Raw genomic sequence first — 19,415 nt, 5'->3', positions numbered from 1 at the left:
TCGCCAACGTACACGATCTTCGCCTTTTGCAAAAGTACACGATCTGCAAATTACGAACGTTCACGATCTGCCAAATCTTAATTGGCATTTCACCGCAAACTTTGTAGAACTTTAACTGTTATGTTTGAAACGGTACACAGCATTGTAAATATATGCCTGATATATGCGAAGTACTATCACCTTAACTACGTAAGAAAAGAAGTTACTGTACATACTTCCCGTAGGCGATACATTCCATTCTGACAGTGTTTCCGGTGAGAGTCGGACTTGGCATCACGTTGGTGTAGAGAATCGGCCCATAATCATTGTCCGATACTGCAAAGAAAGGAGTTCGGAATTGTTTGTCTGATTTTTGACAACATATGAACATAATGAATAATAAAGTTGATATTTTTTGCCATTGAAATTTGTCCGATACGTTATGAATCAGTCGTATATTCGTCCTGAACAGTATTATAAGTGGGTAAGCCCTGTACACTGATAAATAAAAGTATTTTATAATATACAACAGATTATACGCTGGAACAAATGGATATGGATACAAGTTAATGAAACGTTAGGAAAAGTTTATAAAACGTTTATAAACATTAGCAATTTTTAATAACTTTTGATGTCATGTGGTAAAACGAGTTGCGATTAATACTCAGATTTGACATGGTATGTAAGGTATATTTGTGGTATTGGGGCCCTGTTCCTCACTCCACTAATATGGTTTCTCTTCGAAGGTTATCAATCATGTTTTATTTGAATATTCAACGATCTCGCAATTGCCATATAAACTAAGTGGACGTGAAAATGGTGAATGGTCAATTCGGCTTACCGCCGGATCCCTGTGAAGCTAGCCGATATGCGAGGCTGGTACGTGCGATCATGTTGGCGTTACCCAGGGGTGCATCGTCTGTGCCCGTGAGCGTTACTGTACAGAAGTAATCCCTGTTCACCTCAGTGGGCTGAACGGAAGAGATGAAGAGTTTGCCGGTCTGGGAGACAAACTGGTTCTGCATGTTATCCCACACAGGTATGTCGCCTATGGCGTTGATGAACCAAGAGTACGTCACCACTGAGAAAGAATGGGATGTCTATTGCATGACTAGTACTTGTTGATGTGGCGTTTATAGTATGATAAGTACCGGCTCATGATAAGCCCATTGTATGGCAGAAAATCAATATTTTGAAGATGAATTGTGCTTTTCAATGTGTCGTATTTAAGACTTTGTTTTACATGAAAATTTTCGGATAGTTTATCATTATGCACGTAAGCAGATTGTTACTTACTTGGAGAATACGAGGGTGGGTTACAGGCGATTTGAGTTCCCTTAAACAGGTCTGCAAACACACTGTCTGGTTTGACATTTGAGAAGAAACCCAGATCTGAAATGGTTCATATACGGTATGACTTTAAGAAATTTCCACGGTACAAATATGGGCGTTGAGAACAAAAACACTTATCTCGTTTATGACGTTTAAGGATCAATATTAAAGCATAATGCAAGAGTTCATTCATACATAATTCTTATGGTATTTCAGAGCGAAGCGAATTTTACGACATAATATTTTTATCAGTTGGTCTAAAAAGAATCATCATTTTTTCGCATAAGAGTAACAAGATTGGTTGTGTTTTGTTTCGTAAGAAAAATACTTATTAGTACTGCATCAGATTAGCCCAAAATTGTTTGCCCGGTGTCCAGTTTCACTTCAGCGACTCAGGCTCAAAATTGTGAACTATCCATTTTAACCAGAACTCGTTATTATAAGTGCCTTACACAATAAAAGTAAAACTAGTCGCATGTAACATTTACAAAAAGTTCAATCATTAATACTTTGTTGATACTTATTTAACAACAAAATTAAGATGAACAATTTTTGAGTCTTGAGTCTGGACGTAAGTGAATATAGGCCCTACCATTGATTGAAATATGCCTATCTATGATACATGGTACAATTACCGTTTATGTAAACGTTTCCTATGCACGCGGTATTTGCATATTGTTTACGTGGTGGAATCGGGACATGACGTATTCATTTTGGCGAAGCTTGTTAGTAATTTTTGGATAATATAGTATTTAGAAATTTGAACCAATCGTATGTATGGTTTTCAATGCTGTCAAAGACGGACCCCGTCCAAAATTACTCGATGTCATAACGTTGTGTTCTTTATTTACATGTGCAATTTTCTTACGTCCAAAAATCAATTGTGCTGGAGTGCTAAGAACAGTTCCTTTTTCGTTTGATACCCTGACGTGATAGTACGTGTTATCCTCCGTCTGGTCTGGCTTTTCTATGGTGAGTTTTCCCGCTGTAAGTGTATAGCGACTGCTCACTGCAGAAGTGATCAGCGTGTTATTATCGAAGCTGAGCGTATCGCCCCCGTAGTATTGATAGCTGGGGAGAGGGTTTGCCTCCACCAGACACTCGAACTGGACGTTATCTACATCAGGGAACATCTGCATTTACAAAATAAAGGATCAGCACATTTTTATAAGCAGTAGTATAGGTGAATATGGCTGCGGAGCTCCGTTTTAAGAAAGATCTACAGCCTTAACGGGACTCGCTCATGTGTTGGCACAGGTAATACGTATGAAGCACTTCAATTATAAATATTTTACTCTTTGATACCGAAACTGCAGAACAATAAATCGAGCATAAAGAATTAAAAAAAACAGCCTTCAGTGGAGTACGAACCAACGCCGGTATAGTCAAGGAAAAATATAATAATGAAAAGCAACATCAAAACCTGACACTCTCAGTACTTATACACAAACATTAGGATAACTTAACCTTTAAGCCCTTTGTTGAACCACGTTACTAACGATTTAAAATCGTGAACTTCAAGGACAATATTTGGTGTAGGGTTTCAACCGACAGTATATTAGTAATTACACTCCTTATGGCTTGCGACACTTTATTTCGTCATACATAGTAATGCATTTTACAAAACATGAGCGAGTCCCTTTGACCAGCAAACAGACTCAAAACCTCACTCCTACAAGAATAAAATGGCTTGGGACGAAGTTTTTGGTAGGACCTTATGTTTTCCACATAACTTAAAATGGTATTATCTTTAATGTTTAACTGAATTTACAATTTGTCTTTGGCTGTAATAGCGTATTTTACATGAATAAAACATCAAACTCGTTTTAAATATCCTTTTACATCATAAGAGTTTTTATAACTAGCAATTGATATGGGCATCAGACATATTTATTACTGGGTACTTCATCAGGGTAATGAACAAGAGCTCGTCGCATCAAAGACAAAATATTATTAGTCAAATAAATTATTCAGAATGATTGCCTTTATAAAGTATAACATCATAATGCACCAGTCAATTGTAACCACGCCCCACCCCCAAGTCCGGGGGAATAGCGGGGGAAATAGGCCGTGTTTTTTCCTTCCAGGTGGCCCTGCAGTGCCGAGTGAATGCGGTGGTTTTGTTTTCACGCCGAAAATAGCAGGAATGGGCCTTACCTATGATGTTCCCGGGGTGCGAGGGGCATTTGGCGGGAATTTTACCAGCAATGTGTCTCCGCAGGACAGGGGTTTTACCCTGGATTAGCTGGACCGAAAGTCAAAGTCCCCTCTATTCCCCGGACCTGGGAGTCGTGCTTACAATTGACTGGTGCATAAATGGGCCATTCGCAGTGACAAAAAAGTGAATTTGTAATATTATAGACAATTCGTCTGAACACATTATGAATACTTTTCATCAGATCAACGTAAAACTTGCTCTTGAATTCTATATCAAATCTATATATGGGCCATACACGGTCAAGAACTAGGTCACTAGGTCACTAGGTCAAACGATAGAGAGAGATAGTGAACAGAACAGAAGGTTTGATTTTCATCGAATCATCATTTAACTTTCCTTTCTCATTGTATACACAATAACAATAATGCTTTCAGGTGTAGAGCTGTCGCAAGAATTTCCCCGAATGCCACCAGGACACAGGAATTGCAAACATCATTTCTTCGAAAAAAGGTCATAACTCCGAAGTTACTGTACAATGCATTTCCCAGATAATACATTGAGTAATTTAGAAGTTACACTGCTGATAAAGGGAAACAACCCTATCATTAGCAAAAAAGAGTTATGATGTTTTTTTCTTGAAAACTGCCTTTCCTGTCATTGTGCTTTACCGTTTAATGAAGTTTAATTTAATTACATCTAGTTGTTTCCAAGTTATGCTCCAGTCATAAAACGTATTAAAGAGCAATAACTATGTGATATGCTGATTTATGGGTCTTGTACACAGCATTTCCACGCATTGTGCTTAACAACTGTATGAAGTTTTATTAAATTCCTTCCAGTACTTTTAAGTACAATAAAGAGTAATAAATGGCAATAAGTCTGTAATAAGCTGAAATAGAGTTATAGTTCTTGTACACTGCACTTCCTCTCTTTGTGCTTTATCATCGATGATATATTATTAAATTCCATCCAGTAGGTTTCAAGTCATGCTCCGGAGAAGAAAACTAACAGAGTGCAATAACTCTGTAATAAGCTAAAATAGAGTTATGGATCTTGTACACTTGAATTCCTCTCTTGGTGTTTTTATGACCGTATGAAGTTAAGGAACCACAGAGAAATGATTCAAGGACATTTACCACAATATTCGTAGGCTGCTTAATAATCACTGGTCCTTTATGGATCGTCCGTATGTCTGTCCGTCCCATACCGTACGCTGCAAAAGAAAATAATATAACTTGGACGACAACCGGAAATTGACTTGATCCAATAAAGCAGTAGGCTTCTCCGATCCGGACCTGGATATTCATACATTTAACCCATGGAAGAGTTTGGTCGTATAAGTAGATAGTCGTCGGTCTTATTGGCAATTTTAAAATATTCAGTATTACAAGTACCCAAACCTTCGTTACACAAAACGATGGCGCCGAGTGAAAAACCAGTATTTGCATATCGGAGCTAAAAAAATCAACTTTTTTAAAAATGCTATTTTTCCCGCTTCGTTTTAGAAACATCGATTACGATAGCCCATCAATAAGCAAAAAAAATCACTAAGTTATAAAAGGCGTTAAACGCATTGGAGGAATGAACAATTGAATTTGAAGTAAGCGGCTTCATCTCAATAAAGGCAAATGAACTTATGTGTGTAGGAAAATAAAAGGCATTCTCATTATAAGAAAGCAGGGGAGACAACAACGTTTTACTTTGTTTTATTTAAGATGTCTTTCTTGCACTGTACATTGATAGTCAAAAACATTTTATTATAGTCCGATTTGAATAATATTCTCGACAGTTTATTTCAATGACTGAGAGCCAATTAATTGCTGCATTTATTTTCGTCTGTGTCTATGAATGATTACAAGACAATGTCTAAGTTACTCACTAAAGTCCCTATCCTGTAGGTTGCTGTTTGGCGCGTTCTCCAGTTGAACCTCGCAGATGTAACTCCCCGGATGACTTGCAGTGACGTTTGTCCACTTATACACGTTATCTGCAACGTCATGATGAAAAGAATAACGTTTATTGATAGTAATGCTTGATTAAGGATAGTTTTTTCCGAGTTATCTTTGTTGAAAATATCGCAAAAAAAGATGCTATGTCAATACATGAAAACTACAGGTAGGGCTGGTAAGGCCAAAAAAAAACCATTTAGTTCGGGTTACCCGACCCTACCTACGGAATAGGCGCCGACCCTACCGTTTTATTGTCAGTTTGAAAAAAAAAATGAAAAGCTGATGAAAAAAATATATATATTTTTTTTGATTGCTTTTCAATATGTAGTTTAAAACCTTAAATGCTTATTCCGTTTTGATGAACATGACAATCTTATAAAAACCTAATAACAATAAATGTTGACTCTGTTTCGCATGGTTCAAGACCTAACAGACTTACAATGAGAGACACACGCCATCACAATGAAACAAACACCGTTTACATGTAAACGGTCGAGGCTTGCAAACAAGCATAAATCAATATTTTTCACCACAGTTTTCCTTTGCAATGATGATAGTGACAAAAGCTCTGTCGAGCTTTTATGGCAATGCACATGCATAGTTTTATGATATGGGGTTTTATCATATGCCAATCCATATCGGTTTCCTTCCACGGTAGTTAAAATACTACTCGTCATATTGAAAACATCCACATCACGAAACTGTCGTTTTCTGATCCCGTGAATTAAAAGTGCCGTGTGTTGAGTGCTGTCTTTTACACACCCTGCTATTTATTAATTCATTACTAAATTTATGGACGACTTGATTGTAATCATACTTTTATCTATGCATTATATAGGGGATATTATGATAGGACGCTTTTTTATTCTGGTGACCTGTATCACGTCGACTTTGATGTGTAAATTCGGTTTCAATTTGATTTAAATTTACAGCTATCTGTCAAATGTCCAAATATGGAATGGCTTGCGCGTATGAATATGTTACGTACTTTTGTGTGTTGAAGTCAAGGGAGGCAGAAGTAACAGAATTCACTTTATTGAGCAAAATAAGTTGTTTTGCATCTGAGCAAAGTAAACAAATTGCTAATTCGAAAACAAATATTTAATGTCACAGCACAAAAAGATAACAAATATAAACGGTACTTATTTTACGAGTATAAACAGATCGTCATTTCCTGAAGACGTAACCCGGCCATTTTAACAAAAGTTAATGTTCTTAGGATTTTTGACGATCATAATATGCAGAACTCAGAGGGAAGTTCTTGAGTCAATCGCTAAGAGCCTATTACTATCGAAAGCGTTCTCTGCTTCGTGCTTATCCTCATATTTCTTTGAATACCATATTCCTGAATATGTACATGCCACTGGTGGCGTGAGTCAAATTAGTTAATGGTATGTACAAGTATCTAAATTTTGACAGGTTTTACCTGGGGGAAGGATTATTATTGGTCCAAGGTTTTACCAGTTATTTCTTTTATGCTTTTTTTAGCGACGTGCAAATAGTTCCTAGACTACACACCGTTATAGCATGATACGGAGTCGGAAAACGACAGAATGGTTATATACGGATTTTCTGCTACCCGAGGCGAAGAAGAGGGTAACAGTATTTACCAGAAGGTTGACAATATCTACTGTCACACTGGTAGACATGTACTATTCATTTCATTATACTGAACATAATTACATAAAGTCCTTTCTCCATAACAAACTTCTCAATTGTAATCAATTTAATATGTATGTAATTGTTTCTGTTACAATTGGAAATTGGAAACACCGGAAATTAAGTTTAACAACAACTTTAAATAAGCGCTTTCCACCACAGACTTGGAAAACCAAACTTGGTCCCTGTTTGTCCCTGTAGTTTCCAGTGTATTATTCTGATACATAAATGCACGAACATAAGAACCATTTACCATTTGTGGGGGTTAGAGCACAGGTGTTCGCCACATAGCTTTGATATTAATGTATCGCCCTTCAGTCCTTTTCATTTTGTTTAATTTCAATGTGTGCGCGTGCGTGCGTGTGCGCATGTGCGTATGAGCGTGCGTGCGTGCGTGCGTGTCTGTATGTGGGATAGAAAAGGTGATCATGTCATGTGTTTTTCTTGTAGCTAAGTCTTTCACCTTTCTGGCAGTGTATGAAGCAAAAGATTTTGTCAATTATTTTAGAAAAGATTTGTATATGGAAATTGTTGTTTGGGAATTAATGTCCATATTTAGTGTCCAAGTCACTGACGAAGACCTGTGGGTAACAGTACGAATTCCTTTGTGATTACCAGGACTTGAAGAAGCTCTGAGTGGGAATTGAACAAGGCGAGGTTTAGTATTATGACAATTATCACTTACGACCGGCTTCTACATGGCTTGTTTTGGTATCTGACATGAAAACATGGGTCGTGTATTCAGACTTAAAATCTATTTCATGATGTGCTCATGTGTTTAGGGAAAAATATACAGCTACGTCATTTGTCTCAGATATTGTTTAAAAGATGATGTGAACAACGTTGTGAAAAATCAGCTCAATGTCTTACCTCTATTCTTAATGAGGACCACGCGATACACAGTATTTTGAAATGGAGGTGCCCGGTCGTTAATCCACATGGAGACGCCGGAGTGTATGCTGTTTATTGCCTCCCACAGTAGTATGCCATTCATGTGCATACCAGATGTGTACCAATAGTTGATGCTGCAAGGACAAAGGCAATTCATTGGTTATTTACCCCAATAAATTTAACATAGTGATCTCTCATGTCGGTGATCACTTCCACGGTTCCAGCACGTGGGTTGATTTCAGTTCATTTTATATATTAACGTTTTGTTCTGTTCTTTTCAATGCATTTTTTCTCGAACAATTTGGGAGGAAGGCGAGAAAAACAATATCTATCATGTGTTTCCGGTCCGGAAAGAAACATCATACCTGAGGGCAGCATCCAGTCTGACAGTCCGGACCGAATACTTTAAATCATCATTTTTTGAAAATAATTTATGTGATATCGCAATTTTGATTATTTTAAGCAAAGGCACTTGTTGTTAAGTTGTTTACTGAAGTCATGACGCGTAGTAATTTTAGATCGATAATGCCGTCAAATAGTTCCTTTAAAAATCTCGTTTTGACTATGATCGATTTCCTTTTTTATTTAAAGTGTTGTTTAATAAAATGTTTGATTGAGCTTTATTGATATGAAATAATGTTGGGGTTAAAACAATCAGAAAACAAACTAAAAAAGAAACGGCGCGATGAGAGACTCTTGTTGGCATGGGGTACTGGGTGCCAAACGGAAATTTAAGTAAAAAATTACCGGACATGCCGGATATTTATAATAAACATGTTTTTTATACCCTTTTAAACATCTTATACTCAGACTCAGAATGTTAGCAAATACGGGCCAAAACTTTAGAGATGGAAGCGGTAGTAAGAAATATCGAGTGTGAACGTAAATGTCATATGTGCTAATGGGAGGTGTTTCGGTAAAATAACAAGAAATGTTTTAACAAAAGAAAGTAACGAATTGACCTTATGTAGTTGTTCCATTTGGTGACAAAGTAGTAGTACAGCTATTTCTTAAAACGATAAAATTAAAGAATCGACGTGGTGGTAATATAAGTCGAGTTTTAACGTCAACGTCATATATGTGTTAGAAGGAAAAGATTCGGACAAAATAACAAGAATTGTAATAACAATAAAAAGTGTAAACATTCAATTTCATAAGGCACCGAAGCATTGGTAAAATACATGAACAGTAAACAGCCAGAGAAACTCAGACTGTGACCCATAATATAAAAGAGATATGACCATCTTACTTTGAAAATGAAATAAAGGGCAGTCTTTGTCGCTTACAGAGCACCGCCTTCGTTCTATTACCCGAGTTTAATACGCTGATTAGTTTCATCAAAGACTTCGACAAACCTGTTTTGACAGTGCTCCGACAGACACCCGTAGGGTGTTTTGCGGAAACGAGGTTTACCGAGTTTCCGCAAATCACCCTGTGCGAGGGTCGAGATGAACCTATCGTACACGAGCGGCTATGGTAGATGCTTTTGCTCCCACCTCAGTTAAACAAAATTAAGTAAAAATGTATTTTTTTGCTGGAACTCCTTTGTGCTTAGTGAAAATAATTGCGTATGGATATGCGATCATTCATGGTTGTCATGGATATGCGCGCAGTGATTCAGATTATGTTAATACACAAATCGGTCTTTAAATAGTTCTAAGGAGAGTGAAGCATTATTTCTTGAAAGGTGCGTGAAACCTGTTTTATGGTGACATTCGGAGAGAAAAATAATTAATGAGCGTTCTAAATATTGCCACAAGAAAAGGTTTACATGCTGCTACAGACGACAGTCTTCAACAAGGGATGTAATTACAATGTTGTGAACATTAAAAAGGAGTTTCATACGGGCATTTTATTTTCGCCCGTGGGCAAGATAAAATTTTCTAGCATGCTTAAATTATTGGATCTACTTATCTGAGGTGGGAGAAAAAGTTTTCATTGGAAGCATAATTTTGCCCTCCGACGTAGCATTTATGACGCAATTTATCACGTGGTATGCACACACTGTTTTTACAATACAACAAAACACAAGACGGGTTTATTTATATACTGCCAGTATAACATTTGGTCTCAAGATACATCAACCTCTAACATCATGTACAGCCAATCGGACTACGAAAATCGCGTGAGTAAAATACCTTGACGGGGAGTTTTGCCGTATCCAGGTAGACAAAAAGTGGTTCTCGTCGGCTGTTTCTATTGAAACCAGTTTGGCTCCTTGCGACTGAAAACAAAATAAAATATCAAATCAATATAATTTCCCAGTTTTATATATTCTAATTGGCTCTCATCTGTCCATAATCTGTCCGGTTATTTGCATACTACGTTGATCAAGGTTAATCACTGACAAATACTAATTATGTCAAGGGACTAATTTAGGGGGTGTAAGCTTTTGACTTTTGCCCCTCTCTCAGACCCAAAATGTATTTGAGTCTTGGCAGGTGTTTTATGGGTTCTCCCTCGTCGAGAATGTTAACAATGTCTAGTCCGAAATGGTACATTTAGGGCGTATTTTATTTCTTATTTTCTCCTATATTGAAATAAAAAGTATACATGGACGATTTTAGCGTAGGGCGCTAGTAAATGAATATATGACAATGGATATACCCGATAAACACTAGACTTATCAAGGAAATTAACTAACAAAAACATCATGTATGAAGGAATATAACTCATGTAAGAAGATTGAATGGAATTGAAGTGAATTGCATAGATATAACTTTCAAATACTTCATTCGGGCAAAAAATATAAATACTACAATTATCAAGAGATAAAACTAACGAATGCTTCTATGATGAAGGACACTAGCTAGTTTCTGGTTCGCAATACCTACCCAGCATGCTGCATCGGCCTCTAGGAATGCTCGCTGTTCGAGGAAGTTGAACTGGTAGCAGTTTCCGCTGTATTGGGCCCATCCCAGGGGACATCCTTAAACAAACAAGATTTGTTTTCCTTAGCAAAGAGACAGACAGACACCTTGACTGTCGTAATCCAAACAGTTTGTTGACTAGGTATAAGATATAAACAGATGAACTAATAATAAAACATAGGGTCACAGTGGTACATGCCATTATATAATAATGAGAAAAAAATGTTTGAGGGAAAACAATCAAACAAACAAATCACTGTGAATGGTATCAAAAACAAACTCTGTACAACTTTAGTAGAGGTTTAAACATTCAGAAGGCAATGTTGGAAAAAAATGTGTATGGTCTTTTTTATATTATTTATGATACAGTTTCTTAATTTAAATGCTTTAAATGCTTTTTACAATTCATCAGCTCAACAAACACAGACACGCTCGGTTTTCTTATATAATGTATAATAATACGGTTTTAAAAAATCTCTTCAAATTTTAACACATAAAGGGCATATAATGATACAGTGATACTTTTCTTCTAAATCAACTGTGTTGCATATACATGTAGAACAATAACGCTCCGATCTTAGGACGTGTTGAAATTGTATTTAATTATGTTGTCTTATATAAGATTTAATGCTTTGCTGCGAAGATATCTGGGCAAAGGACAGGAACTATCGACAGTTTCGCCTTCAAATTTCTGTATATAATGGGTGTTTTGTCCTAAATCACATCTTGGTTTAGTTAGCATGTGTGTCTTTCCTCTGACCATACGCTCTAGGTAACCCGAAACTTCAGAAAGCGAAACGGCCCGGTGAGGTAACGCTTCATCTCTCACAGACAGAAGGAGACTGCTATAACTTAAACAGTATCTTACGGATCAATATAATAAGTGCTACATTTACAATTTAATATTATTTTATTACACTTATCCTTCATCGTCAAAGGCAAGCGTTGCCTACGAACGACCTCGACAGTTGTCAGAGTCGAATTTGCCTCACCAAGATATAAGATACTGCCAAAAGCCCGGGGTCGTTTACAGTAGGGATTTAATCTTAAATAGTTGTCCAATACTCTTAAATCTGTATAAACGTCACAAATGAGCCTGAGTATAGATATCTTTACGGCGATACGATCCTAACGCAATTCAATGTCTGAACATAGGTTATGGTTACTCTAAATTCATAAACAAATCAATAAACATTATTTTCCTATAATCGTCTGTTTATTTCGTTGTTTTGTGTTTTTAGTTTGATTCATATCCAAGCTGCCTTGTTCAAGTTTTTTTTCCGAGAACAAGGCAAAACCTATTTACGGCATTCCGTATGTTCGTGTTTTCGCCGCAATTACGCAAAAACACCAAGCGACGTGGCGATAATATGCCGGATTATTGTTTGGTATATTTTTTCAGCCACATGTTGATAATTTCGTGTTTCGCATCGTCGCTTTTTGGAGTATTGTCATATGTCACCACGCCATTTGGCATATTTTTGTAATGTTACGCAGAATGGAAGAACAAACTTCAGTCCACCCGAAAAATTATGAAACGTAGGAAAGGTAGAGTGAAAAAAATAAGTCAGTAGTTCTTATGTACTATCGTCATTATTTGAGGGATGGGAAACTAAAACAAAAGAATATCTAACTTCTGTATGTAAACCATTTAAAGGTATTCCAATATCAATAACCTTAAGTATTTGCATTTCTACTTAAGTGTTTCAGGTGCAGTGAACTCATGAAGTTATTTTGGTTTGCAAACGAACGGAGACTACCATTGAAAAGAACTCGAGCGTGAATATATCGACTATCGTCTATCGACTTTCGACACAGTTTGAGCTGAACTATTTGCCTACACAATGTGGCTGTAAAAGACCTCTCGCCGTTGACGCATTAGGGTGGACAAAAATACAGAGATCACGTGATATCAATATATATTTATTGTTGGGTAACATAGGCTATGAATAACATAAGATGTTCAAACAGATGTTTCTAATAAGTCATGTGGGCAAAAGAGCATACTAACCGGAAAACAGGGTAGGAGTTAGCCTAGCCCTACCAAATGTACCATTGTGCATATATATTATTAAATAAACAAGTTCAATTATAATTAAGATTTCGAACTTTAACATCGTGATACTGTCGCTTCACCGTATTCATAAGAGCTACATACAATAAATACAATAAAGCATAACAAACAATAACTTAAGAATGATAGTTTATGCCATTTATGCAAACATATACACTACAAATATAAGTACATAAAATACACAATTACACTTGGCGGGATGTGTTTATGGGTATCTACAATGTGAAGAGCTAAGAAAGGCACTTTTTCTTCACCAGTCAGTTAATACTATCATCCATAGGCAAAGGTAACAATACATCAGGGTTTGTTTATTACACATGTATATATAACATGGCATTCGAAAGAGATTCACTTAACCATCTTCATCCTGACAGGCCCCTGACTTCGCTTCGAGCAGATTCTGGTGTTGATTGCCATTGTAAAACTGTTTTCCGACGTAATATCAATGTCTTCGAGCGCTACATTGATATCTCCCAGTCGAGAAAACCCTGCTCCCTCCTCACATGCTGCATTCCTCGAGTACAGGATAAGGCGGAGCGTCATCTGATGCATTCCGTCCAGATCAAAGCCACCAAAGAAGCGCACCGAGTCAAATTCAACATTGTCCCCACCCGTTTCAATATTCGTCCTTTTTCGAAGCATTTTTCCTGGCATCAGACATGCTTCAACATACATACTTGCTTTGTCAATGTCCTGTATGCTGGCGATATTTTTAACCCTTGTTATTGTAACCTTTAGTCGTTCAGTTATTATAAGAAACTGAAACTTGAACGCTATCTCTATTTCTGGCTCGTCTACATATTCCGAAGCAGTGAGTTCCTCTAGCTCCTTTATTTCAAGTGCCGGATAATTTTTCGGCTTCCCGAATGGTCCAATACGGATGTTCAACAACTCTCTCGATGCTCGATAGCGTCTTTCTATCTCTGCTTCCGAAAGGTCCCCTTGGTATCTGAGTGGAAGCGTTGGAGATTCGTGTTCGTTATTACCTGGAGACTGTCGTGGCCGCGTCTCCCAAGATGGCTTGAGGGTGGAGAAGATATCCTCTTGGTCATTTTCGTCATCCGTATCGGATTCAAAAGCATCTGACTCAGGTTCTGGACTGTCTCGGTCGAACTTTGCAAAGACTTCCTTCCAAATCGCTTTCGAATTGTGTCTGTACGAGAACATTATTAAATTTGCGAATACTTGGTTTTCACGAATATTCTTTTTTCACCGTAGGAAATTTAACCAGACAAGACTGATTTGCAGAACAGGACTACATCTACAAGCCTGTTGTTCAAGCATTTATATCTCACCTGAAAAGTCGCTAAGTGAGGGATGCGACTTGACGCAACAACGTCGCTTTTTCTTCACCTATCCCTCCCTCCATTAGCAACTTTTCAGGACCATTCCTCGTTGTCAATTTCTCAAAATGATTTTCTTAGCACTTGACTGTTCATATACAATCAAATCTTTATTTGGTTTGAAATAATCACCAATTTACAAGACGGAGTTTGATCTTCTGTCTCTGCTCATAAAACATTCACGCAAGCAAAAAAAAAATCATTTTTTTCAAAAGACTGAAACAAAGGCAAATGTTAATATAAAGCCATTATAAACACAATATAACTAAACTATACAATGAAAACTACAGAAGCAAGCCCATCAGTCGAAATTCAATAAAAAGCCGGTTAAGTTTTTTTTCTAAAACAAAAAAGGATATGATAATAAATAGATACATTGTATGTATGTATGTATATCTTTAGACCTTTCGGTCAAGGATAACCCGGGTACATTGTTTTTGCTGAAGGGACAGCACGCTGAAGAGACAGTGGTGGGATACAAGGACTAGTTGACAAGTGATTGAAACATTAAACTATGAAAATGTATGTAGGACATATTTCTCAAAGAGCAAAAACAATCATGTATGTCCATTTAAGTGATGACCTGGATACATTTGGCAGTGTATAAATTTGTATCACAGTAACAAAGTGCCCATAATATGCTTACGTACACAACTTTACATTTCCATCTATCTAAGCTTTATGCATTTCCAACCAGCAGTTTCCAAGTTATGCTTTGTAAACTTTTTTTTAAGGAAAAAGCACATATAGGAAGATAATTCTGCTAAAATGTGACAAAGACGTAAACTGTCTGTGCTGTGCACAATTGCACATTACCACACATCCATGTTTTAAGCTAAATTCATTTTTACATGGAGATTCTTGGTTTTCGTTTGTATAAACACTCTTTTAAACAGTAAAAGGAAGATAACTCTGTTACAATGTGAACATGAGTTGAAATTCCTGTGCAGTGCATATTCTTACATGGTAATCTTAAAATGTTTTGGTTTTTTGCTTTTAAAAAGTTATTATTTAATGACATGGACGAAGTTTGCAGTATTTAAAAAGGGAAATTACTTTGCAACAAAGTGTCCAGTGTTAAGGTTAAACAAAGCTGTTATCTAAATTGTTTTAAGATCGACAATTTGACGACTGCAATTTTATATCTGGGTGCAAAAAGAACATGTAGATATACTGAGGATATAACAAAGCTTCAATCGCGAAAAAAAGATCTTGGGTTGAAATGGCTATACGGTCAGGGATCCTCACATCGGTGGTAACTTACAATCCATTGCATAGATAATGACTGTATCATAGAAACTTATACGGCAAACACAGTGCAAATAAATTCAAACAAAAGAGGCATAAGGCAATGAAGGGTCCAAACGACACCGGGTGAGAGACACAAATGTACAAACATCACAAACACACCAGGTGAGAGACACAAATGTACAAACATCACAAACACACCAGGTGAGAGACACAAATGTACAAACATCACAAACACACCAGGTGAGAGACACAAATGTACAAACATCACAAACACACCAGGTGAGAGACACCAATGTACAAACATCACAAACACACCAGGTGAGAGACACCAATGTACAAACATCACACACACAGCAGGTGAGAGACACCAATGTACAAACATCACAAACACACCAGGTGAGAGACACCAATGTACAAACATCACAAACACACCAGGTGAGAGACACCAATGTACAAACATCACAAACACACCAGGTGAGAGACACCAATGTACAAACATCACAAACACACCAGGTGAGAGACACAAATGTACAAACATCACAAACACACCAGGTGAGAGACACCAATGTACAAACATCCCAAACACACCAGGTGAGAGACACAAATGTACAAACATCACAAACACACCAGGTGAGAGACACCAATGTACAAACATTACAAACACACCAGGTGAGAGACACAAATGTTCAAACATTACAAACACACCAGGTGAGAGACACAAATGTACAAACATCACAAACACACCAGGTGAGAGACACAAATGTACAAACATCCCAAACACACCAGGTGAGAGACACCAATGTACAAACATCCCAAACACACCAGGTGAGAGACACCAATGTACAAACATTACAAACACACCAGGTGAGAGACACAAATGTTCAAACATTACAAACACACCAGGTGAGAGACACAAATGTTCAAACATTACAAACACACCAGGTGAGAGACACTAATGTACAAACATCACAAACACACCAGGTGAGAGACACCAATGTACAAACATCACAAACACACCAGGTGAGAGACACCAATGTACAAACATCACAAACACACCAGGTGAGAGACACCAATGTACAAACATCCCAAACACAGCAGGTGAGAGACACCAATGTACAAACATCCCAAACACAGCAGGTGAGAGACACCAATGTACAAACATCCCAAACACACCAGGTGAGAGACACCAATGTACAAACATCACAAACACACCAGGTGAGAGACACCAATGTACAAACATCACAAACACACCAGGTGAGAGACACCAATGTACAAACATCACAAACACACCAGGTGAGAGACACCAATGTACAAACATCACAAACACACCAGGTGAGAGACACCAATGTACAAACATCACAAACACACCAGGTGAGAGACACAAATGTACAACATTACAAACACACCACACACGTATTCAAACAGCTTTTTCAATAAATGACAGAAACGTCAGTGACACAAGAGTTCACCAGAAAACTCAGGTTTCCTACAGTTCTGTCTCACATGTCGATGCCTTGTTAAAATATAGATTGTTTAGAGCTTGATGGTCGCCTTTTAAACTTATTGAAGAGAAAGGTCAAACTAGAAGTCGACTTGTTATATGATAATTCTGGACGTCTAATTCTCCAACCCCAGATAAGTGGATCCAAATATTTGGCCATGCTGGGAATCCTTATCTTGCCAACGGGCAAAGATAAAAAAGTACCCGTATGAAACTTATTTTTATTGTCGTCATGAAATGACCTCCCGTCGTCGGTAGCACCATGGAAATCTTGTCATGTGGCAATATTTCAAATCCAAATTAAACATTTCTCGCTTCAAATGGCAAAAAAAGGTTTTCACGTTGCATTCAAGAAATAGAATTGCACTCTCCTTACAACTAGTTAAAGAACTACTTGACTATTTACATATGTTGAATTACTGTGCGCATATCTATGACAACCACATATTATCACATATCTATACGCGAATTATTTTTAACTATGTGCAAAATAAATCCAGCGAAAATTTTGTTTAACTTAGGTAAAAGAAAAAACATCTACTAAGGGCGCTCGTTTAGGATAGGTTCATCCAAACCCTGGCACCGGGTGTTCTGCGGAAAACCGCAAAACACGCTACACTCGGGTTGGGATGAACCTGCGGCCATGGAAGATACTTACAACCTTTCCTAATATTTACATTGCAGATCTATTTCCGAATCTGCTATTCTCTCAAAATGGAAAATTATAAATCATGTTGGTGCTATATATATCTAATAAAATCAATGTGAACGGTGAACTGGGTATTCGACTAAGATATCTATAATAATAAAACACTATCTTATCTTGAACAATATTTAAAGATTGACCGCATTTTTTTATTGCGTGTATGCTGTATGAACGCAGAAGGGCACGCGATCAAATTCTATACAGCACGCTTATACCCAAATTGCATCGATATGATACAGGCATCACAATAATCAAGTATTACAAAGGATATTGTTATTGACGAATTTTAAAAATAATGATCGTATTCACATCTTATGTATTGCCAATGGCCATTTAAACAAAGGAATGCTGAAATACGACCGACAGAATATCCAAGAATTCTACATGAACACTCATAATACTTATAAAGGAAAACACAACGCTGACAGAGGCCGATAGAAATAGAAAGAAATTAATGGAAACTCATGATCGCGCGCTTAAATCCAAGGGAGGAAAATCTCAGTTTAAAAAATGTAAAAATAGGCGAGTTAGCAAACCTTGTTGGACCGATGATTTGAATAAATGTTTGCGGTAGGGAAGAGTCATTGATAAAATATATTCTGATTACAGAATATTACATTGAAAACGATACATATTAACATTAAAAAGCTATTCGACAAAAATGTAGGAGAAGAAGCACCCACTTGCATGGCAGATGAACAAGGTAAAATATTAAAAGCGTGTGAAAATATAAATCAGAGCAATTTTTGGAATGACATAGGGAAGATAATAATACATTTGTTCAAATGAAAGGCTTTTTTCGGTTCTGTGTCAATTTTGCCACAATATGTCTTAGTCAAATGGAATGACTCTTTTGAAAAGCTAAATGATGTACCTAATAGCATTAATAGAAGCTATTGCCAACAACTGCGAGTTCGTATAACTACAAAACATCTACCTCGAGAACCCTATGAACGCTCACTCATTGAACGACGGAATTTATACAGTAGAAATTGAAAAGGATTTGAAATCGTTTAAAAAGAACAAAGCCCCCGCGCAGGTCGCTATACCAGCAGTGATGCCGAACAATAAATGTAAGGGCGTATAACCTACTTGCCATTCTATTTAAAGTTTGTCTCGACACAGGGAATTTACGGAGATAATTGGAAAGACGGTCTTATTACCCAAATTTTGAAAAAGGACTGTCATAATTGAGACCCAAGTAACTACCAGAGACATCGGCAATTTAAAGAATGGATCGAATTATACCATAAGTTATTAGACACTCAGAATGCATTAAGGGAAAACAGAATGACGCTCGACCAGCTTTCATCTATAAGCTATATATTTGATGTTAGAAATAGACCAAGAAAGATACCCATAAACACGACATTAGTCAATCCGTACTCATTATGTTACTCTAGCGTTGGTTTTAAGACAGACACTTGGAAATTCACAAAGATCGAGTCAACATACGCCTGTTCAAACGGTAATGAATAGTCAAGCGCTTCAATATTTGCTGACGAGATGTTTGTTTGCTCCACAGGTGTACAAGATGAATTGAGGGTAAACATGGGTTTAAACATTCTGATCAAGGTCTGAAGGAGCAGGGGTGACATGAATCGATGTACCCCGGCGAAACATATTATATCAAGAGAGTGTCGTGTTGTTAGAAACATGCTGTAAGATTATATAAAACATGAATCCTAGATCATCGGAATGG

General features: G+C 37.1%; 1 protein-coding gene across 1 annotated transcript in view; it reads right to left on the bottom strand.

Annotated features, from left to right (window-relative positions):
* LOC128246855 (contactin-4-like) overlaps positions 1-19,415 on the bottom strand; it is a 102,992-nt gene that overhangs the window by 57,195 nt on the left and 26,382 nt on the right. The window contains exons 2-10 of the mRNA XM_052965349.1: positions 10,803-10,897; positions 10,107-10,192; positions 7,948-8,102; positions 5,349-5,456; positions 4,606-4,682; positions 2,180-2,444; positions 1,276-1,371; positions 821-1,060; positions 216-315 (exon numbers count right to left, since the gene is read on the bottom strand). Of these exons, the coding sequence (XP_052821309.1) occupies positions 216-315; positions 821-1,060; positions 1,276-1,371; positions 2,180-2,444; positions 4,606-4,682; positions 5,349-5,456; positions 7,948-8,102; positions 10,107-10,192; positions 10,803-10,897 (1,222 nt within the window). The remainder of the gene's footprint in view (positions 1-215; positions 316-820; positions 1,061-1,275; positions 1,372-2,179; positions 2,445-4,605; positions 4,683-5,348; positions 5,457-7,947; positions 8,103-10,106; positions 10,193-10,802; positions 10,898-19,415) is intronic.

The sequence above is a fragment of the Mya arenaria genome, chromosome 9, assembly GCF_026914265.1.
Source record: "Mya arenaria isolate MELC-2E11 chromosome 9, ASM2691426v1".
NCBI classification, from domain to species: domain Eukaryota; kingdom Metazoa; phylum Mollusca; class Bivalvia; order Myida; family Myidae; genus Mya; species Mya arenaria.
The sequence above is the reverse complement of the archived record's forward strand: the minus strand, read 5'-3'. Positions and strand labels throughout refer to the sequence as shown.